The sequence below is a fragment of the Trachurus japonicus genome, chromosome 14 (assembly GCF_045865225.1).
Source record: "Trachurus japonicus isolate A0001 chromosome 14, Traja_1.0".
In the NCBI taxonomy this organism is placed as follows: domain Eukaryota; kingdom Metazoa; phylum Chordata; class Actinopteri; order Carangiformes; family Carangidae; genus Trachurus; species Trachurus japonicus.
In genome coordinates this window covers 8349821-8374454 of record NC_140920.1, presented here as the reverse complement: position 1 = coordinate 8374454, position 24634 = coordinate 8349821, and the positions used below count along the sequence as shown (strand labels likewise).

Here is a 24634-nt window from a genome sequence, read left to right as displayed (position 1 = left end):
CATCGCACACAGTCATGCAGAAAAGTGCAGACGGTCGCATCTGTTTATGCACAGGCGTTGTGTTGGAGTGTTATTGTATAACTATGTTTTGCATTCATTCATTCATTCATTACATTTCTCTGCTCTTGAAATATGAGCCGCTGCTGCTGCTGCTGCACGCTGGCCTCGTTTCATAACAGCTTGATTGTTAATGACACTTTGAGTCAGACGACAATAACTAGCAGACTAGACATATTTAAATACAGCCTGAGTGGTAATCTAACACTCCTGATTGCAACGCAGTTGGAGCACGTTGTTGTAGATCTTGTACTAAATGCCGTTTTTTTAAAAACACCGACATGCATACCAAACAGATTTTTTATTTTTTTTTTTAAAGAAAAGAAACAATCTCCCTTTTGTCTCGATCAAATTGAAACATCAAAAGATTTAACGTTGCTCCGAATTTCATGTAACAGCAGCCAATTAGAAACAAGTCAACGAGTTAGTCTGCCTTAAGCTGACCAATGGAGCACGAGCATCCCACTTCACCTTGGAAACACACGATCCCAGGGTGCATTTCCCTGCTGCCATGACAACCGAGAGGAGCTCTCCCTTGCTCCCCTCCTCCCTCCATCCCTTGTGTTCCCTCCCGCTCTCTCTCTCTCTCTCTCTCTCTCTGTGTGTTTCCTGAAGCCAGTCTACCTAGCAGCAAAAAAAAAAGGTTCTCAGAAACAACCAGGCTGCACACAACTTGGAGCCGCCTGCGCTCCAGACAAAGAGAATTACTGTCAGCTGTATCAACAACACACACACATGCTGCTGGATTTGCGGCTCTGACCAAATCACTGGTTGTTGCACTGATTTATTTAAAGAAACCGGTTGAATAACAGTTCAACTGTTTGTAATATTTCATTTTGAATTTAATCCCTGGAATACAATATTTGAAGACGAATCATAAAAACGGACATTTTCTGAGCAAAAAAATACAGTTAATCCTGCACGATATCTTGATATAAACAGGTGGAAGTAAATGCAACTGGAGGCACCAGGAGGAGGTTATCATTATTAAAGATTTTTTTTTTTTTTTTGGGAAATTCAGTTTGCTGCCTACTGCTTACCACACGCATCAGGCTAAAATGAGAAAGGAGGGAGGGAGGGAGGGAGGGAGGAGAGATGATGTAAGCATTTCAACACAGGCTGAGGTCTGAGGTTATGAACAATGTCAGCTAGCAACAGCCTCCACCAACTGGAGACTCTAGATGCAGCACAGAGGAGTCGTGCAATGATCAGAGAGGGCCGAGGTATCTATCCATCCAGCCATCCATCCACCAGTGTTTCTAGGAGCAGAATAACTTTGCCCACCCAAGAAGAAGAAGATGATAGCAAATTATTTTCTATTTTTAGCTTTTTTACTACTGTGTGGGAATGTATTAGAAAGTTCACATGACTGACAGTGGTGCAATTGTGTAGAGTTGCAACATTTCTAAAGAATATTAATATGCAAACGTGCACATCACTTTATCAGTCGGTTGATTAAAATGTATGGAGAATATATTAATGAACAGTTAAAAGGGAGATGTAGCAGGTAATCTCATAAAATCTGGGTCAGATGAATATAAATTATAAGACCTGTTGTCTCCACTTTTATGAAAAGCACATCCAACCCCCAAAAGAATTGACACCTCATGGACAGAGGTGACACATAAAGAACATTAAGACCCCAGTAAATGCCAGTTTGAGATCTCTGCATTGCACTAAGAGCAATCTTGGCTCAGTGAGTTGCTGAGATAATCATTCAAATCACTGATCAGACCACAGCTATCACTGGAAGACACTATGGACATCATGCATGAAGACGACTAAAATATAATATCCTGTCAACCAGATAAAGAATCAAAGTTGATTATTTCATCTCTCGATGATAAAAAGGCATTTGAAATAAAGTTCAGTAGAATTAGACTTAAAATCTTGCAGCTATCTGAGGTGGATGGAGGGCTTAAACTTTCAAACTTAACTCATCGTTTCTTTGAAAATGTAGATTCAGAAGGGCAGACACACACATACACACACCGACCAGGCGTAACATTATGACCACTGACAGGTGACGTGAATAGTGGGTGGGATATTAGGCTGTATCACATATTATATATTCAGCTACTGTTGCTCAAACTGCTGAAGAAGTTCATGCTGGTTCTGATAGAAAGCCGTCACAACACAACACACAGTGCATCGCAGTTTGTTGCGTATTTGGCAGCAAAAGGGACCAGAAACGTCTGTAACAACATCGGAAAAAGTCGCTTTTTTTGACAAAACAAAAAAACAAAACAAACGGACAGCGAGTGAGTGTGATGACTTCCTGTATCTGGCCCTTCAAATTAAAAGCCCTATTAGCCTTTCATAAACAGTTCAGTCATAATGATTTTGACTTTGACACACCTTTTTAAATGAGCTTTTAATATAAAACTTTTGTGTGTTTTATACAGTTTTTTTGTGTTTTATACTGTTTCTGCTGTTTTTAAATGAATTACACTCTGACTTGCTCTGTTTTATGATTTTAAAAGTGTAAAGTGTCTTTGAGCATTTGTAAAAGCGCTTACAAATAAATGTATTATTAATTTGGACAAGACACGGCTCCAAAAGTTTGTTTGTTTTGGAAAGAAATAGGCCCAAGGCTCCTACAAATTTTAACTTCTTGACATGTTCCTATTAAAGAATTGGCCACATGGACCTTAAAATCTGGAAAAAGAAACAGACAGCTTTCATGTTAATGAAGCTCATTAATCAGCTGTGGTAAATGTGGTTTTATGGAGACTCTCACACATCATTTAGACATCAAATTAAATTGTGGACTGGTTTTTCTGCAACAGTTTCAGTGGTGACAATCGTAAGATATTAAAAAAACAACTTTTTTCTTCTTTTATTTTTAGAGCCAACTTTCCAGACCTCGCCTAAGAAGAGACGGAAACTCACAAAACCTGCTGCCCCCATAGAGAACTTTCTAATAGAGATACAAATGAGAATAGGAGATAAGAAGATAATCAGCAAATTATATCATACGGTTTTATCTTTGAATCTACATAATTCCCAACAGATAAATCAGAGAAGCAGGAAGCGGAAACGAACAAGGTCACATCACAGAAAACTTGACGTGCACTCACTGACGGAGGCACGATTAGTTCACGGTTCTTCAAACACGGAGGAAAGGAAAGATTCCCACCCCACAGGTCGTATTTGAGAAACACCACTTTGCCAAACGCACCTTTATATTGTAGCGATGCAGTATGTACTGAGCCGAGTGTGTTCTGGTCTGGAGAGAGGTATGAGATGATATCAAAGAGGTTTTCTAAGAGGATATCCCACAAGACCAGTTGCATTATGGGAGAGTTAGTAATACCTAAAGAACTGGACGGGAGCGGAAAGAAATACTTTGATATATTCCAGAGTTAATGTTTATATGCATTAGGCTGAATAAACTGTACTGTATATTAAACTGTTGTTGCTGGAAAACTAGATAAAAGTTCCACATAAGAAAACAAGCTGACAGCAAACTGAGCATCTTTAGGTTTTGATGAGTTTATTGAATAAAACAACCTTAGAGGCAGGTGTTATAATGGGATTTATTTTCTTCTGATATTTAAAAAACAAAACAATTAATCAGGTACTTGAAAAAATGACTGGCAGATTAGCAGCAGTCCTTTAGAAAGCCGCTGTAAGCGCACTGACAATATGTATGAAGCTGGAAACTGGCTTGTAATGCCATTTAGTCACCAGCTACCTCCCTCAGTCATGTCAGATATCTTTCTTTGAGTCAGAGTTTTCCATCGGCACCTGAACAACCAAACAAATCAGGTTGGTTGTAATAAACTTTAACATTTGGGTAAAAACAATAACTCTGACTGACAGAGATCTAATGACGGTGATAAGAGTGAAACGGTAAAATCTACAACCCAATATATTACGCTCTCTAAAGAAAACATTTTTTATTACACAAATATATTTTTACAAGAATTTTATAGTCACACAGGAGAGAAGATAAAAGCTTTCGAGACTGTTTTGCTTCTCCTTGTTGTAAATCCACTTGTGATTTAGAGGAAAAGACGATACTAATAACAGCGCCTGACCTGTTTGTCAATGAAAGGTGAACAAGGTGCTGAAAAGAAGCCAGATGAGTACAAGTGTTTGCAAACAAACACTATTAAACTAATCAATTTGGTGAGTGTTTCTGTATTGAAGCAGGTGAGGACGATGTGTGGGTGTGCAGTTAGGTAGGTTTCACTGAACAATACGAGTGGGAATCCCCTGGATCTGCTCGGCCCCATTCCCTATGGAGTCAGCCAGCCAAGCCAGCCACCGGGAATGATGTCAGCACAGACAAAAAGCCGCCGTCACGTCGTCACACACACCACCCATGAGAACGAAGCCTCCCTACGGGGTGAACACCACGTTCTTCTCTCAGTGGCACCGGTACGACGAATCTTCTTGAGCATCTCCACGGTAACAAGACACAAAGACGAGACGGCAAAACCAGCTTCAGAAAGCACGAGACGGTGAGGGGGAAACCGTCAGTGTGTATGTGTGTGTGTGTGTGAGTGTACTCAGCATTACAGTCCTGCACACATGAAAACCAACATTACATGAGCCATGGAATAAATTACAAACGGCCTACATCAGCTACAACAAACACACACTGCATGGTCAGACCAGCTGGTCTAGAAACAGGAGCAAAACATTACAACAATACAACGAGTCCAGTGAATTTCTGTCAAAGGTTTGTGGTGCTTTTTGTTTGTCAAAAAAAAAAAATCCCAGCGCGGCTGCTGGGGCACAGCGGAAAACACAACACCAAAGGGAGAGGAAAAACATCCTTGACGACAACTGAGATTCAGGGTGGTTGCACCACTATTTATAACCTGCCCAGTCTGCACTGTGACAGCAGAGGGGGACGGAGGGAAGAGGAGAGAGAGAGAAAGTGAGAGAAAGAGGAGAGAGAGAGAGCCAGTACGTTTACATGACACTTGAGAAAACAAATTATTGCCTTAATCCGACTATAACTGGACAACTGAGTGCATGTAAACGCGTCAGTCCGACTAATATCGGAGTTCTCCAACACCCAGACAATGCGATTGGAATTAGACTTTCTCCAGCATGTATACGCCAATGCATGTGCACATGCTCCACACCCCCCGGAACAAAAACATCCAAGAAAGCCGGTCGCAAATCACCTATCGAAATCACCATGACCACGAGGGATAGCGTGCACCTTATCTGCACAATAAGTAACGCGCACATTACGTACGAGATGAACAAAGCTGTAACGATTAACCATCTCGCTGTTGTTCGAAAATGCCGGTCTGCCGCCTGGCTAATAGATCAACCGGAAAAGGTTCCGTATTAACCCACTGAAACGATAGCCTCATAAACCAGCCTCTCCTGGAAATGCAATTCATTTCATTTCTGAGGGAGAGTCTGGCCTCATTCCCGCTGTAAGCGTTTGGCCTGAAACCCTCAGAAGGCCGAGCCAATCAGCGTCGCTGCTGTGATTGACACAGCACGTTGGCCAATCAGGGACCGACTGGTGCAAAGTCCTGTCACTACACCAACTTGCTGATTGGCTGAATGGGGTTGTCTGTCAACGCTACTACTCCCGCCCAGCTCCCGCCCAGCCCAAACGCTTACTGGGGGAACGAGGCCAGACTCTCCCAAGAAATGAAATGAAATGCATTTCCGCGAGAGGCTGGTTTACGAGGCTACTGAAACGACGCATATCGGCACCTGGTGTTGAGGAGGAGGACACGTTCCCGTCAGTTATTATGTTTTCTCAGTTGCATGTAAACTGGGACGAGGACAGAAGTCCGATTAGACGCCAAAATCGAATTTTGAGCATAGCTCGATTAAGCTGTACATGTAAACGTACCGAGTGAGAGAAAAGAGAGAGAAAGAGGAGAGAGAGAGAGAACCAGACACACAGGCAGCGGGTGGCCTGTGAATTCCAGAGCAGAGGAAAAGACCATTGTTTTCTTTTTTTCCCCATGACTGGGGCCCTGTGTGATTAGCGTACTGGCTAAAGAGGCAACAGAGCTAAAAACAAGTCGTGAATACAGCTATATATCTATGAATACAGCAAAAAAAAAGTGGCTGGTTCTTCTGTGTTATTTTGTCTTTTTCTTTTGTCCTTTATTCTGCCAGTTATGTGAAAATCTTTTATCCTCGTCGTCATCGTCCTGAGAGATCATGCGAGTCTCTGTCGACCCACAACACAGGCCGGCGTGGAGAAAAAAAGTCTCTATATTCAAAAAGCAGGAAACTCTGATCTGCCAGCCCACACTGTTGTAATGATAAAGACGTGCTGACAGCAGATAGCAGCACAGTTCTGGCCTTTTCTAACCTGAGCAGCACAACTGGCATGCATGCAAACAAACACACACACACACACACACACAAACACGTGTCTGTGCATGCACAAGATTATGTCGCCACATGGCCGCCACGGTCACCTGACCCGAGGAAAATCTGGCAACAGCACCAGAAACAACTCCAAAAACAATAACACAGCAGAGAAAATCCCTCCTCCATTTCAGCTGTCGGCCGAACGCCGTGATGCTGCAGAGACGAGTCAGGGAGTGGAGGTGTGTGGGGCAACAAATGCTACGGTCATTTTCTCCTCGCTAACCCCCGCTTCTCCGTCTCTTATCAATAAACCCAGACACTGAAGGCAAGAAATCCAGCTCAGCAGATAGTGAAGAGAGAGACGGTGGAGGGTGTCTCAGTCGTACACAAACAAACACACAGCAGGCACAGTTGGTACAACAGCAACTCTTTATAAGTTTTCTCTAAGACTCTCACATCACAAGTGAAATGCAGCAGTGCACAATGCAGGATGTTTCCAAACTGATGCACAGGCCCATCCATGCAGTTTTCAATGTATTTATAAAGTTATATATATGCCTAATCCACAATCGTTTATTTGTTTGTCTTAGGTATAACAGACGTTTAAGTGTCTCTATGTCTTTCTTTGGCTCTAATGTTGATTGTTAACATTAAAGAGGAACTATGCAGGCTTTTTTTAATCTTAACTATGCCTCATTTTTACATTAATTAACTGTGATGGTTTAATAAATGACATGTAACTAGTTCCAGGGAGAATGGAGGCTCTCTGCCTTCCACCAAGCGTCTTCTGGCCGAAAACCAACTTTGCAAGATCAGCGCCACCGCCCCTGGTGTCCCAGCTCTCGATCTGCAGCACCACGACACAAACGCACCCCGTAACCTGTAATCTCTTGTTTATGAAAGATTAAACTACACAAATATACGCGTTGTAACATCGTTTATGATATATAACATTATGTGCGGCTCTATTGATTGACTGATTTCTCGCCGGCTTCGTTGTAAACAAATGCACACGGCCGGGAGGAGGGTTAGCAAAAAAGCAGAGAAGTGATCCGACTTGCATAGTTCCTCTTTAAAAGGACAGAACAAACCTTAATGTGATACTTCATTTCATCAAAAACTCAAGGCAGGAGCGCTCTGGTACTTTGCACAATACAGGCTATTTAATGTCTTGCTCAGTCTGTAGAAGCCATATGAATGTGTGTGTTTATGTCAAGTGCTGCCTGGTGGGACTAGACCCCCTAACCGCTGCGCCGAGGTGTTGGTTTAATAGCCTACACACTGAATAACACATAAAACTGTAAAAGCCTTTGTCTGGAGGAGCGGTGCTCAGCCCACTGAGCTCCACCCGACCACATCACAGCCAGCAACAGCAGCAGCAGACGTAACTTCACAAAACAGGTTGAGAAAAGACACCTTTGCACACGCCATAAAAGGAGAAGACAACCTGGACAAGACAACACGTGGAGCTGCTTCTCACCTCTTGTTGATGGGCTTCTCATCCTTCTCGTAGGGCTTGACGAACCACTTGCCGATGCGAACGAAGCTGCGGTTCATGAGGCAGCGCTCCAGCAAGTTGTGGATGGCTTTGAAGAGCAGCGTGCGACACTCGTAGGAAAGGCCGTTCTCCCACACCCCATCTTCCTCGGCTGTTAGAGAGAGAGAAAAAAAGAGAAAGGCAAGACAGAAGGATGTGAGTGGAGTGGACAGCTGTGAGAGTTTTTCGTGACACTTTTACAAATCGGTAAGAACTCTCCGGGGCAAATAATGTCAATGTTGACAACACAATTACACAGTGAGAGAGGGGGTGCGTGTTGTTGGTCACACATCAGCTTTAACACTTGATCAGGTAACAGTGAGATTAAGTGTGGGAGCATCAGCTGCTGTACTCGACATATTGTCACATTAGGATGCATCATCATCATTATGAAGCTTTGAAAGGTTTTATCATCACGTTCATGTTTAACTTCTGAATGTTTAGCTCTCACTACTATTTACTCTCTTATGAAAATGCAAACACTGTTCTTCTCACAAGGACAATCTCACTCCTCTCCACGCCATTATGCCATCATGAATCACCTTGCAATTCCAGTCTGACAAACTTTCTAATAAACATGTATGTAGCCACGAGCAATTATATCAACTATTCAAACATGCCGCTGCTGCTCAGTGTGCACAACATTCAATTCAACCAACCCAGTGCATAATTGTAACAAGGTTACTCTGCAGCAATCTAATGAGCACAACAAGCCTGCCTGTTCACACTGGACAACCTGATACAGAAAATTTCACGTTTCCTGGAATGCAAAGCAGCAAGTCATATCTCAAGTGGCATCTGAAGAGCACATAAAAATGGCAAACGGAAAGTGTAAATGCAAACAACGTGTGTGATCACTATAGGACAGAGAAAGAGGTGAAGCAGAAACCTGCTGCTGCTGCTGCTTTCAGGTGCTCTCTGCTTGGACACATGTTGAGTTTTCATGCTGGGGTTTAAGAGCAACAGCCCTGGTTTTGTTTAGTTTTGTTTTTCAGAAACAAATGAAGGTTTCTCATCACCTTGCTGTTTTTTTTTCTGCAGGTTTTCAACAAGTTAAACGTTTTTTAAGTCTTTTTGAGACCACAATGAAAGCAATTTAAGATCTGTTTTTTGTAAGAAAGGAAGCTAAATCTGTGTCCCAGAATGACTTGCAAAGTAAATTAATTTATTCACATTCAAATGAATGACTACACTGAATACTGTGTAAACAAGAGGAGCATGCTACAGTTCACATTAGTGCTTACATGTTGTTTTGTTGCCTGACCAATACTTTCTTTTTTAATTAAGTGAAGATCAGTGCAAAAAAAAAACGTATTAAGGGTTAGACAAGCCATTAAACGAAGACAAATGCTATACTAGTGCAAAACAGTGCTGCCTGATCAATACTAAGTTTTCCTTAAAACATTTTTTGGGGGGGAAATTAACACTATTTGATTTCATCTTTCAAATATTTTTTATTAGAGCACGCTGTAATATAATATTGTTACATTTACATCAAACACATCCAAGAGTATAATGTGCATCCATACAGAGATGTGTGCAGTCAGGACATAATGCCCTCTTTTTGGCAGATGAAAGAACAGATAAACATGTATCATTATTTGATTTCAGACGTTTAAATTACTTTCAGAAAAACTGAGAAAGTGAGCAAACATTGACACTCAATATCAATTCCAGTGTCCACTGATGCTATGTTTTACTGGGAGATGATGATGCTCGCTAGCTAACCAGGAGTGGTTGGGATGGTTTTTCTGCCAAACCTCTCAGGTACAACTCGCACTTTTAAGGTTCTTTTTCACACATGCAAAGCGTTAAGACTGTAATTACACTGTTACACCCACAGCACTATAATTATTTGGTTCATATGGTGTACTGAAGTGAAACAACTCGCATACCAAAAATGTACCACGCTGATCAGAGGGGGGGGGTGAAGCTACAGCTCTGGAAAAAATAAAGAGACCATTACTCCAAAATGTTCCTAATAAATCAGCTTCTCTTTTGATTTCTAAACTCTTCCTAAGTTTAAAAAGTAGTGTTGTTGTTTTAAAATGAATATGAACTTGTTTTCTTTGCGTTATAGGGTAAGGTCTGAAAACACCAGAATTTTTTTTTGTTATTTTGACCTGTTGCCATTTTGATTTTCTGCAAATAAATGCTCTAAATGACAATATTTTTTATTTCCAAATTAGGAGACATGTTGTCAGTAGGTTATAGAATGAAACAAAAGTGTTCATTTTACTCAAACACATACCTATGAATAGTAAAACCAGAGGAACTGATCATTTTGAAGTGGTCTCTTTAATTTTTTCCAGAGCTTGTTCCACCCATATCAGAGTTGCTTTCTGAATCACATTCTGCGCTGGCTGGCCTGAACGCTTTCTTGCTTGCTGGTCTAATCTCATTAACAGCCACTGCTCACATCTTACAGCACTTAAGCTCCTTTCAGTCAAGTCTCTACAGCAAACATCTCCCCGCAAGTGTGCCGTCCGTCTCAGCCTGAGAACAAGACGGAATAAATACCGGAGCGTGGTTTGGTGACCCAACCCCTTCGCTGTCTGTCAGCCTGACGTAGCACCGGCTATAGGCCCAGAGGCAGGTTAATCAAATTTTATTGAATTATTAAGTGAACCCACGGCTTGCTCTTGTAATACAAAAGGGGTAGGTAAAAGTATTTTAAATTCAGATGACTCTAGGGCTATCAAAATAGGAAATTACACTGATTTCTTTATTTGAACATGAGAGACCCAGCTCCCGACTGGCAGGTTAGAAAAGCTTGTTTAAAAAGGAGACGCTGAGTGCTGAATGCTGAATGCTTTTCCCCCCCGAGTTTAAGCAAACATCCAGCTGTGATGCAGAGGTGCAATTATATTATAAACATATTCTGGAATAAAAATATAAAAATGTAGGATTTTCGCTTTCAGAGAGCAAAAAAAAAGAAAGAAGTTATCCCCACCCAGTCAATGAAATCTACTTCCAAATGCCACAGCTCAACCTGAGGCATCAAGATCGTCTGGCTCTAAAACATTACACATCCAACCAGAGGAAAACAACGTCAGGCTAGCTGCCAAGTAGGGGGGGGGGGGGGGGGCTCATTGTGCCCAATGATTTTGAGAGCAACAGACCAATTCATCAGGTGCGTGCACATCTTGAGGGATAAGATCGGGGACATAGAAAAAAAAAACAGGGCAGAGGCAGGAAAAGGGGAAGGAAAACAGCAATTTCCCATTAAAAATTAACCACAACTGCAGAATTAGAAAGAGAAAAAAAAGAAAGAAGAAGGCAACAAGAGTATAAATCCATTTAACTTTCTAGAAAATGTGGATGTGGTTGCTTATGCATCACTCAAGTACGTTTTTACACCATGTCTGCTTTGAGTGATTCAGCAGCTGGTCTGGACACCCTGACACACACATGGCGGCCGGGCGAGCGAGGGGTCAAAAAGTCAATACGAGATAAAAAAATTTAAAAAATCCCACTTGAGAGGCACATTGAGAGAAAGGATGGGAAAACAGAAAAGTAAATAGGATTTAGGCTAAACTCTAATGAAGAGGAAGTTCAGTGTAGCTGATAACATCTGAGAGACAACAAGCTGGCGAGGTTTTTCTTTTCTTTTCTTACAGTTAAACCTGCAGTCCCATCTCAGCCTACAGTTGATGACGCTGAGACTGGCAGAAAAACCTCTCTCCCTCCACCTACTTTTTTTATTTTTTTTTTTACATCAACCACCACCATAGTGATCCCATCTGCTTCCCTTTGCCAAGACCACATCTGCCCTTCGCCGCCGCCGCCGCCGCCTCCTCCTCCTCCTCCTCTCTGTCGCCTGTTCCTCCTCAGTCTCTCCCTCTAGCGCCGCCAAGCAACTCTAAAAAAACAGGCGTCTGGTTTACATCAAGTGTTCCTAACGACCTCATGTTCATCATGCCATGCCTGCTGCAACGCTGCCTGCATCAGACAGACAGATGGACACACACACACACACACACACACACAGTTTTCTGAGTCAAATCCAACGTAAACAATGTGACACCAGCTCACTGAAAATGGCAGTGCAACATTTTTTAAAATTCATTTTCACGACTAATCACTCGTACAGGGGTCCTCTCCTCTCCTCTTGGGCCAGATGGGACTTGTGAGGAATCGTGATGATAAATGTCTACGGACCCCACCTGCTACGGCGGGCGACGTGGTTACAAACCGAATCCAGATGTAGAACCAAAAGAAATAAACAAATGGAAATAAATCATTTATATTAAAATCAAAAAAAAAAAAAACAGGATATTTGCTTTCCTTGCTGCACTTGCGTTTCAAGTCCTTGAGGGAAACCTGTTGGCCTTGTAACCTCGCTGCTCGTCAGAAATATGCAGAATCCAAAAGAGAGAGCATCGTCGCAGAAGGTCTCTTTAAATGCACAGTTTATATTTAGTGAAAGAAATAAAAAGATATTCAGAAAATTCAAGCTACTGGAAAGCAGTGGGTGATAATTCAAACAATGCATTCATCACACATCATGGCCAAAGTGTAAAACGGCAAAAATAATAATATACTGTTCAACAAATACAAGTTACCAATCATTAATTTATCCATCTTACTGTTTAATCGTATTACTGTCATTACTGCTAATAATAAGCCAGTTGTTTAGTTAATTAACGGACTGCTCATTTTCTCCCTGACATGTCAAATGGAAACTAATGAAAACTGCCCGTTAGATTTCTCAAATTTATCAAATTCTCACACCTGCACAACTTGACGTAACAGCTGTTTGGCAAATCTGACCAAAAAAAAAAAAAAGATTAATCATCTGAAGAGTTGTTGATTCATTTTCTGTCGTTTGACTAATTGTTTTTGCTGCGGTAAAAAAAAAAAAAGGAGATTAATAGCATCAAACTGTCTGCGGTGCACATTACACACCTACTTCCTCTTTCTGTTTTTAAACCTGCTCTACTATTGTTGTTTTTTTTGTGTACTCCTGCAGTTTTTAAGTATAGTAGGTAATAATGACGATGAGCCGCACACGTAGCAAAGTTTTTCTGTGTATATACGGTATATATACACAATATTTTGCAAGGAAGGAGGGGGCCACAGAGTGCTGTGCTGAGGACAGTGCATGGGGCGAAGATGCATGGCCTCATTTAGACAAAGATTTATGTGCTCAGCTGATGGTTAGGACACTTTCATGTCTCTGCCTCGTGTGTAGCGGGCCCAGATGAGCTGACCTTTATAAGAGCTCTTAGGCGGGTTGCACAGCCGCTCCATTAAGAAGAAGACTCACATCCAGCTCAAGCAAAGCAAAGGAAACATCTTTACAGTCACACTACAACACCTTTGTTCCTATTGCACCAAAACATGGAGGTGCAGCAGCTTCAGTCCTGTGTTCATCTGAAAGAAAAACCGCACCTCAAAACTCAAAATCACAAAACGCCACGTGGGTGTTTTTTTTTGGGGGGGGGTGTATATCAAATTTGGAAAGCCACCTCTACTACTCCCCACCCTCCTCCTCCTCCTCCTCCTCCTCCTCTCCTGGTCTTCTGTGTGTAAGCAATTAGAGCAGCAGTCGGTCATTAAACAGCAGGATTAATGCCTTGTGATCGACTGTGCTCAAGGGGATTCTACCAAGCCTGGCCAGAAGGTTTTCTCCTCTCCTCCACTTCCTCCTTATCTGCAAGGAGGGGAGAGGGAAAGAGAGAGGAAGAGAGAAAGAGAGAGAACCAGCAGTGCTCTGTAAAGTCTCCATTACTAATTAATGAATATTTCTTGAGCAGAGAGGGAAAAGAGAGAAAGATAGAGAAGAGGGAGAGGGAGACTGCACCCATGGGCCAGAGCTGCATGCATGGCCGAGTTCCTGCACTGTGCCAGCCAATGGAGATCCATCAGAGAGCACGAGAGAGAGGGAGATGGAGCAGGAGGGAACGAGGAAAGCGGAGGGTGGTTCACACAGGCAGGAGATTAGCCCTGGAAAATTGATCCCCGAGCACAAAAGCCATCAGCCTCCTCTTACTTTTTTTCCTCCTAAAGAGTGAGTCTGGGTTTATCTATTCATCATTCTCCGATGTGTTGCACACTTTAGTTTAGAGTCTAGACCCATTTTGACAGGGATAAGGAGAGAGAGAGAGCGCCACAAATCCGAAGCCACAAGTTTAACCATGTGTATCACTGGCTAATTACCTTTGATGCACATCCACATCCACATCCACATCCGCCAGGTGTGTTGTGTTGTGTTTGTATTCCAGACAAGCCTTCACCAAAACAAGCCTTACAGTTGTTTGGTACTGATCAAACAGTGTTAAAAGGGAGAATATGCCACTGGCTGAGGAGACAAAATAGATTTTTCTGCTCCAGTTATACATTGTAAACAAGTTCCTTAATTATCTAAGCAATTGCCAGGAGTTCACTAGTTACAGTTACAGCTATGCTAAGTCCGGTCGCTTTTTCTGGCCATGTGCATTTGTTTTGGAGTGCATGGAGCAGAGGGGGGGGGGGGGTGAAGTTATATATCATATAAGTTTTACGATGTGTGCAGAGTTATCTGTCACAAACAAGAGATTACAGATTACGGAACGTGTTAGTGTCGTAGTGCAGTCCATGTTTCTCGCCCAGACGAGCTCAAGGTTGGTTTTTGGTCACGAGACGCTAAAGGAAAGGCAGACAGCCTCCGTCCTCCCCGTAACAAGTCATTGCACCATCACAATTACCCCGAAGCTGTTTAATTAAGGTAAAAAATCCTGCATAGTTCCCCCTTTAAGAGTGGAAATTTCAAAATTCAGTTTGACTTTCATAGGCTGTCCAAGTCAATAACATTTTCGAAACTCTAAAGAGTGAGTGGCATTTCTCCTTTCTGAATCCTTGCCTCGGGCTCGCACTGGGCTGCAGTGCTTACAATGGGCCTTACATCATTGTAAGGCTGAATCTGAATCACAGTCATTTTTGTGTGTCATCGCTCCTGTCACAATCCAAGAGCGCAAATACGCCATTACAGTCATTAAAATAGGGCTGCAAGTGCACAGTCAGATATCCACATAACAGATGGTTTGACATTTTGCCTTTTACATGCAAATATGATCCTTTTTTTTCTCTTTCCTTCTTTTTTTTTAGTTTTTGGTCAAAAATAGGCGACTGGGGGAAAAAAAAAACTGTAGTATTGATGTTCTCCAGGCCAGTAGAAGCGAGCACCATGCAGGAAGCAGCACCAATCAAATAAACATAACTTATTAGACTTAATATAATTGATCATTTAAAATCACAGCTGTCCATCTCAGATTACCAGGAAATGAGGTTGAAATTTACCATGTGTGCACCAGTGCAACAGCATGCCACACAACCGATAAATCACTCACTGAATCATTTTAAAGGCTACTTATCAATGACTCACTCATATCACATGTGGGAGAAATCTGTTTGTGCTTCTTAAAGAATCTGATTGAATCCATTCGCAGCAGTTTAAAACCTAATAATATTATTTTGGATGCACAACTGTTTCCTGTACTGGATATAAGAAGGCAGAGTGTTAGTAATTAATGAAGAGCAGGAACAAATTCGGTCACATTTCGCTGCAGGTTCAGGGCTTTTTGTTTCCACTATCTGACCATCAATAACAGCCGGCTCTGTTTGTGGACAGTCAACAAACATATTATAACCCGCATTATGCAGGTACTGCTTCACACAGTTTCTCTCACAGATGTTAGGGCAGTTCAATAATTTTCAAGTTAAGATTTTATTCACAGAAAAAGCCTGCAAAAAGTGAAACTTTCAGCCAACACAACATTCACAGACTACTGATATATGCCCTTTGGAACCAGATATTTTGCCCTGAGGTGCAAAGAAGGGTTGCTGTTTTTTTTCTCCACCTTTGATTCAAATGGGCATGGAAGAGAGTGGTCAAACATGAACAAAAAAAATCCTATGAAACTGGCAAAGCTAGAAAAATTCAAAATGTTATTGCAAACCAGCAAAAACAAAAAAACACGGTCAGGAACTGAGCTTTTCTTCCCTGGATGATTCCAAACAATCAGTACGTTTACATGCACAGAGCTTAATCGAGCTATGTTCAAAATTCAATTTTTGGCGTCTAATCGGACTTCTGTCCTTGTCCCAGTTTACATGCAACTGACAAAATCAAATAACTGACGGTGTCGGCCTTCTCAGGTGGCAATATGCATCGTTTCAGCGGGTTAATACGGCCCCTTGTCCTGTTGACTTTTCTGTGACCGAGTAAAAAACTGAATATAAACAAGTTAATAAGCTTAATAAATTCTCAACTACAGTCCCCGACCAGACCCGCCGGTCTGGGCCGGGTTCGGGCTGAGAATAGAAATACAAATGCCAGTCCACGGACTTCCATTCTCTCTTTCTCTCGTTGTTTTTTCTTTATTTGGCCAGGTTCAGACGGCTTCTCTGCTCCACATTGTGCCATCTCTACTGCTGTGAAGCATGCGCACATGCATTGTCCAGTTTCAGTCCGATTAAGGCGAATACATGCTGAAGGAAATCGATTTCCAATCGCATTATCTGGGTGTCTGGAGAACTCCGATATTAGTCGAACTAACGAGTTTACATGCACTTTAGTTGTCCAGTTACAGTCGGATTAAGTCAATAATTCGTTTTTTCTCAAGTGTCATGTAAACGTACTGAATGTGATTATTATCATCATGAGCCAGCAGAGGAGATGAACATCTTAAACGTTGACCTCTCTCCTCCCCCCACCCCCACCCCCACCTCTTCCCTCCGTCACTCTCCAGAGATCTGACCAAGCATCCAGTGAGGAGGAATAGATGTGTGAGCTCCAGGGACGCACGGCGGACGGAGATGGCTGATAACCTGCTCTGGACGGACGGATGACCAATCTCACTTTTTAACCTTCCCATTTAACAGCTAATAATACAACGTGTAGCCCACACCGCATGAGCTAAGAGGGAGAGGGAAGGGGAACATAATGCAGCGAAAGCCCCAGTGGGACTTGCAAGTGAAAAAAGGGACCAGGGCAAACTAGGAGAATTTTTTTTTTTAAATAATGTACCAAAGAGCAATTACCCTCACATACAGACATCTACTCCTCGATTCTATGCAGAAAAAGATCAGTGGGTCTCTGAGAGGAGGAAACGGCAGCCATTTATCTTTCGCTGTAGATGCCCCCGGTCAGGAGACTCCACCAGCTTTTGAGGGGAGAGGACGAACGAACAGAGTGTAGGATTTGCATAAGAATACATGCCTATAGTCAACCACTGGGAGGAGGAGGAGGAGGAGGGGAGAGGAGAGGAGGGGGGGAGGATGGAGGCAAGCCATTTAATTCAGCAACGGCATTCTCTTGTTGGGAATAATTTCTGTGCATGGCCAGGGGAAGATTAGAATTGGTTTTCCCGTTGTGTTACGAGCGAGGCGGGTTGTCCGACAGCGTAGAAAAGGGGCTTGGTGGTTTGTTACCCTTACATTTCTTCAATGGTGATTAAGTGTCAGACGTTAAAAGATCCCTCAAGTTTTTCCGCCCTTCACTACTCTCGTCTCTCTTGCTCACTCCTTCTCTCCCCCCTCGCCCCCCCCCTCATCTCTCTCCCTGGAGAGAAGGGATTACTGGCACACTGGTATACAGAAATGGCACTTGCTCAAAATTAAAAGACTTTCACAGGCCGCTAATCTAATGAGGATGGAAGGGGAGGGGGGGAGGGAGGGATGGATGGGATGGATGGGGGCAAGCAAGCGCTATTTCAGCTGCCGAAATGAAAGGACAAGAGCGGATTTTCATGTTTACCACCAACATTGCACTAAAGACAAAAAAAAAAGAAGCCCAAAACACAGAAATAAAAGAAAGCTTTTTTCTTTTTTTTTTAAATACTATTCCCGAGACGTGCGAAGACCGAAGGCAAAAAATAAATATAAATATATTACATCGAACTGGTGGCGGTTAAAAGGCGACAACAGTTGTGACATTACAGTTGAGTGCACACAGGTTGGGCTGGTCCTACCACAGTCTGCCCTGCCAATGCTCACTCCTCCTTTTTTCTTTCTTTTCTTTTTTTTTATTTGTCGATTCGCACCTCCACAGGCGGAGCACCCAGGAGAGTCCAGCTGTCAATCATCATCGTTCTGACACACACACACACACTCACACACATACAGTATAGGCACTCTACCAGAGCAGTGATCGTCAACCCCGGTGCTCAAGACTCAGAAAACGTCTCACACTGTCTTGCCCTCTCTGTATTCACCCGACATCTCACTTGTTCCCGGTTTAACAGCCGGTGAAAACCAGCGGGAATCTGGGGCCTTCAAAAAAAAAAAAAAAGGAAAAAAGGAGGACGCCGAAGTCAACTGCACTAAATATATATATATAAATATATCGAGGACAGCCCAGGCAGACACACACACACACACACACACAGGTTGACAGATCCAGGTAAAGCCATCTGGACAAGAGATCCGGACATTCCTCCATCCCCGTCGCAGCTGAATTATCAGGTCTCAGGACACAGTATCCTGAACAGACTGATCAGCAGCTGCAGATCAGAGGTTGCAGAGAGAGGATGAGGAAGGAGGAGGGAGGGAGGAAGGGAGGGGGAGAAAGAAAGAAACCCTCCGGCTGACTTTATATCCATCTAGAGAGGCTGCCCTGCTTCATTTCTCTGGCACAGCCCTGCAGCAGCTACAGAAGGAAGAGAGGGGGGAGTTGGGGGGGGGGGGGCTCAGAGAGGAGAAGACATCTTCCACTCGAGAGACGGGAGCAACAGCTTCCAAAACAGGAAACTGCAGATTATGACGCCGCCCATCTGGGAACCATTCACACCGACACACACAGCTGAGTCAGGGTGCAAAACACTTGAGGAACACGGGGGGCGGGGAATGTGAAATATCTCATCAGGTGCTCAGGATGCAAGTCTCTGTCGAGTGTCCGTGGGGACAAGGAGACGGGGAGACGAGGGGAGGAGATGCACTGACTGCACCATGGTTTTTTATTTTATATTTTAAAAATTCATGTAACACAACATCTAAAAAAACAAGACCTGCTAAAACATGATTCATCATTTTGTGTTGGAAGTAACACCTGGAAGGAAAAAAAATACAGTGCAGATTTACTGGTCAATATTCAATTATGTAATTTCTATCTCCCGCAACACATGTTTAATCTCCCCAAAGCCTGTGTATAATAAAAACACAGCAGTGACTACAACAATTTCCAAATATAGATTCTCCATACCACCCCCTCCTACTTGAAATGTAGCACACTCCATTAGAGAGAGGGGGCCTGAGCCAGACGCTTCAGGTTATTACCAGGACCCGTTAGGCCTGAATGAGCTGCCCATCGTAGCCTTCAGCTCCTATTTTTGAGCCCCCTTCAGGCACAATGTCCCATAATGAAGGAGGGTCACAGACGGCGCTGTGCTTGGCTCAGATTCCAAAGTTCAATCTACATGGCAGAGAGCATGAATAAAGATGGCCTTTTCCCCCCATCTTCCACCACTAATGTCACTGTTACTGTCTGAAGAGGGAGAAGAAGTAGAAGAAAGTGGGGGGTGGATGCATTTGCCTCCTTTCTGCATGGCTGCATCTGCACGGCTGCGTTTCTCGCTCAAGTTATGATATGACTGAACTCGCGCCGCTCGTACACCTTCATCCTGTCCCTGCTCACTCACCCTCTCCAGACCAGAACGGCAAATTCAACTCGGGGGGGCTGTATTTTCCTAACATTTTAGGTCTAAAAGAAGGAATCTGAAGATTTTCAAGCAAGCCGACATGTTTGTAAAACTAGATCTAATTCAAAGTCTCACGCAAGACCCAAATTGACGCGCTCGGTGTGTTCACGTGCAGTCGGAAGCTCCCGTTTGTGTCATAAACACAGGAATATCAACTCTTGACTTGCTTGAAGTAAATAAACTTCTCGGTGCATGTTTGAGTAGCCATCTGACGCTGTCTGTGGAAAAAAAATTGCGGCTTTGAGGGATGTAAACAGCCTAAGCAGCGGAACTTCAATCCCCATTCATCGCTGCCGTGGCGATGGATGCGGGGACAGACACAACAACTACCGCAAAACAGGAGCAATTAAACTGAAAATCTTCAGATTCCTTCTTTTAGACCTAAAATGTTAGGAAAATACAGCCCCGAGTTGAATTTGCACCGGAATTGTCCTTTAAACACGTGACTTCATCCAGCTGGTTCATCTTCACCGAAAATACAATACACGGTGCTGATTCATCGACTGTCAGGCCGTGGACATTTGGATATGATAATCCTCTCTCTCTCACACTCACATCCAATAATAAGGCAGTGCGATGCCCAGTGTGTCCAGGGAGAGGGAGTTTCCCCGCAGGTGTTGGCACGACCAGCCGGGCTGGCGAGTTGATCAGTCAGAGGAGGATAAGAGAGGGGAGGGAGTATCAGATTACACAGATTTTAAGACTTCCCTGAGGTTCTCGCTCCCCGTGCATACCTGACAATCAAGCAGAGGAATCTGTGTCGTTTTTCATTGTGCAGCTAATAATGTATCTCGACAGAGACATCTATGTTCAAGTGCCTCTCTTACAAAAAGCTGTGAGCCCTCTCTACACTTCCCGTTATCTTTTACAGCCATCGTTCTTTTAGCTGTATAACCTTGAGTGGATCCAACAAAGGGTGCAACGGTAGTGGAGGTGGAGAGCATATCCGCAAAAGGTAGTGACTCAGAAAAATAGAGCAGCAAAGCACCTTTTCTTTTTCTGACTCTTTAATCTTTTAATTTTGCCAAAAAGCTGCAAAAAGCAATCTTGCTACAGGGGGTAAATTAAGTGCTCTTCAAGCAGCAGAACTGACTCTGTGTCAGAGAGGCTCATTTACCTCAACTCAATCACTTAATCTCGACAAGAACCCCAGATGTTGCTCTGTGCCTCATCCTGACCTCCGTCCTTTTGCGCTGACTGAGCGAGCAGCACAAAGTGGACAACGTCACGTATCTGCACAGCTTCATAATAAAACATGCTTTTCTCTTCCGTATTAACACGCAGCCTTGTGTGTGTGTCCGAGCCTCACCTGCGAGCTCGTGGTGGATGAGATCTGCGAAGTTAGGGTCGTCCCCCCACCAGAAGAGCCACAGCTCCCGCCGGCCCTGCCGCTGACTCCGCCGCCACACGCTGAGCACGTCGGCCTTCAGGCAGCGGCTGAAGCTGCACAGGATGGGATCCTCCTCCGTCACCGGGAAGAGGATGGGCGCAGAGGTGGGACCCTGCCACACAAACTTCTTCCATTTGATCCCTGTCAAGTCAGCCTGCGGGAAGAAGAAGGAGGAGAGGAAGTTACAGTGTGCAGAGTGAGTCGCCGCTTCCAGATCCACTCAGCAGCATCTCAGAGCAAACATGTGCTGAGCTGAAAGTAAAGAGTAGGTGTTAACCCTCCGTTTACACTCCAGCCACACACAAAAAAAATGGACGACTGTGTACTTCTGCTTCAGGTTTTTTCAATATGACCATGAATGTTTGAAACACAAATAGGAAAAAAAAGTGAGTGAGTGAACACAGCGAAACAGCGCTATGCAGAGATGAATTCACGGAACGATATTGATAGAAAAAACAAAAAGCGGAATCAATTTGTGGCTTGGTCTTGATTCTGTGGTCTACGTATGGGAAATAATAGATGTGTGTTTTAGTAAAATGAACGTTTTTGTTTCATTCTATATAAACTACTGATAACAATTTCTCCCAAAAAATTACAACTGGTCAAAATAACAAAAAAGATGCAGTGTTTTCAGACCTCAAATAATGCAAAGAAAACAAGTTGATATTCATTTTTAAACAGACCACTAATGTTTTAATTTAGGAAGAGTTCAGATTAATATCGATGGAAATTTCAATTTTAATCCTGCAGCAGCAGTGATTGTTTACTGATTTACTGATTATTTACTGATGCATATGTTATAGTTCTAAGATTTTCTATTAAAATAAAGTCAATAATGACATTTTCTGTGTTCTCTTTTTATTTGGAAAAGTACCGAAAAGTATCGAAACAAGTATCGTGACAACACTACGGCACCTTAATCCTCATTATTGGTGAGTGCTGTCTGTGTGTGCGTGTTCTTTGCCTTTCTATAAACACTGTCCGGCTTTTATAGAGAGAACAAAACACGCAGGAAAAAGCCTCACAGGCAGTAAATCACTGACGGGGTTATTAAGTGTTAAAGCAGGAGCATTACACTCCACTGGTAGCTACCACTGCTGCTTATCAGCTAAGCACCAACCGACCCATGTCTACCTACATAAACACACACACAAACATTAACTACCACACACACACACTCAGCCTTAAGGCATACATCCCCATTTCAGCTGGCAATCTCAGTCCTCTATCTATTCTTGTAGACATTTCGAGTAATCTGTGCGAACATGCATCGTATAGTCCTATTGCATCCAGTCCGTCCGTCCGTCTGTATGTTCAACCAATTAATCCATTACAATTCAGGGGGATATCTTAACTCAAGTGCAGATGCGCTGAGCCTGAACAAGTGATTACCCGTGGTTGTGGCGAAGCGGTGGTCTTTCGCCTGGCTAGGGATAAGCTGGGAGATTTGTGGAGTTATTTGTGATGGTGTGTGTCTGTGTGTGTGTGTGGTGAACGTTTAGGCTGGGGAGGAGGACTGTCAAAACAGAGCATTGTGTGGCATCAGCTGGAGCAGAGCTGGATCACAACAACAAGTTAGCAAGCCATGCAACGCTGTGACCTCATACAGGTCAACAAATCATTAAAGGATAATTACCGTTTTTTACAATCTGGTCCTTATTTCTAGCATAAAATACGATCATTTACTCACCCAGATAACTTTGGTGTCATTACAAGTCGTTCTGACGAAATCAGCTCCAGCCAAGAGCCGCGTATGCAGCTTCTAAATAACACATTATCTGCAGAGAAACTTGTTCATTTCGCCAATATTTAGTTCTGATAGGCTAGTGCTATTCCTCTCTGAGTCCAGGGTTAGCTGTTATCAACATCCGGGGTCTGTAGGTTGACCTACTGACCTCTGACCTGGATGATGTCATCTCTGAGCACCGTACGGCTCATTATGATAATAATCATTCCGCTTCGGCATTCGGGTCCATTTTTAACGCAACTAGCCGGAGCTTTAGTGAGTCCAGGCTGCTGAGAGGAAGCCTGTGGAAGCTGAACCTCGTCCAGCTGCTCATTTTGTTCTAACAAGTCGGAAACACGCAGAAACGAACCATAGCATTAGCGGTAGCAACAAGCTGCGCGGCACTCAGAGATGACATCATCCAGGTTAGAGGTCAGTAGGTCAACCTACAGACCACGGATGTTGATAACAGCTAACCCCGGACTCAAAGGGAGATAGCACTAGCGTATCATAACAAAATATTGGTGAAATTAACAAGTTTCTCTGCAGATAATGTGTTATTTAGAGGCTGCATTCCGCTGCCCTGTAAACTCACATTATACGAATATACGCGGCTCTCGGCTGGAGCTAATTTCGTCAGAACGACTTGTAATGATACTTAAGTTATCTGGGTGAGTAAATGATCGTATTTTATGCTAGAAATAAGGTCCAGATTGTAAAAAATGGTAATTATCCTTTAAAGACCTAACATTTACAGCTCCTGTTCATGTCTAGGTAACACACCATATAGCAGCGCATACAGACTCAGAGGCCAGACTGTTAATCCACAATTAAGTAACGACCGTGCGCTTCATCAATAAACAGAAAGCATGTGTTTAATTTGTTCTCCACCACTAACTCCACTAAAAAAAACATGTCTGGAAAGCATACAAAAAGCCCAAGTGAAAGCACACAACACTGATTGTGTTATGCTCAGGATCAAAACATCATGATCTCCGATGAACAATCAGACTCGTAATAACAGAGATGAAAAGCTGCTAAACATGCAAAGGACCAAGTACCAAGGTACAAGTGTAGCACAGTTATAGGTCTGTCTGTGTGTGTGTATCTGTGTGTGTGTAACGACAGTCGGGGCTTCTCCTTCCTGCTGGAGTGCGTGAAGCACCACATTACACCTGCATCTCACTCGGAAACATCTGTGCGCACAATGCAAAAAGGGGGGAGGGAGGGTGGGGACAACGGTTAACTGTGAAACCAGATCATAAGCGGCAACAGATCAGGCAATTAGCACAGGAACAACCACCACCATCATCTTACTGACCATGGACCGGTCCCCTGTGGTATTATGTGCTTCACTGTATGAAAGGGTTTTGTTCATGAGAACCCTACAGATTTTATTATAGACCTCTTCCCCACCTCCCCCCCTCTTACAGATATTGGTTTCACACTTTTAGACATGATTACGTGGCTGCACTCAGACAGCCAGGCATCAGGCTGGTCACAGGGCGCTGGATCCTTTGGTTTGAATTACATGACTCTTATTCAAATGAGTGTTTCGGTAGCGACTTGCTTAACTAGTGGTTACAGTCAGTAAGCATTGTTTCATTATCCAAATGTGCATTATGCATTAGCAAAAAATAGCTCTTACGAATTCATGTTTTAGGTTGACCTCAAGTCAACTTAACTGTCACACATTGCTACTGCTTTTTATAGGTCAGAGGAGAACACATCAATCCTGCACATTGTGCTATTGTTATCGTAGAGTGCATTGTCCTGTCTTACTAAAAAATGTATGTGATGTATATAAATGCAAAGGGTTAGAGGTCTTGGTCCCTTGATGTTTCCATCTGTATGTTAAGTTACACAGAAGAACCAAAGAGTAAAAGGGAAATAAACTCAACTGCTACTACTTTCAACCTTCAAGCAATTACCGCAAT

The 24634-nt window shown here is 43.1% G+C and overlaps 1 protein-coding gene across 3 annotated transcripts in view; it reads right to left on the bottom strand.

Moving 5' to 3' along the window:
* med13a (mediator complex subunit 13a) overlaps positions 1–24634 on the bottom strand; it is a 94458-nt gene that overhangs the window by 63102 nt on the left and 6722 nt on the right. For all 3 annotated transcript variants that reach the window (XM_085797308.1, XM_085797307.1, XM_085797309.1), the window contains exons 2-3: positions 20891–21125; positions 7847–8015 (exon numbers count right to left, since the gene is read on the bottom strand). In XM_085797308.1, the coding sequence (XP_085653434.1) occupies positions 7847–8015; positions 20891–21125 (404 nt within the window). The remainder of the gene's footprint in view (positions 1–7846; positions 8016–20890; positions 21126–24634) is intronic.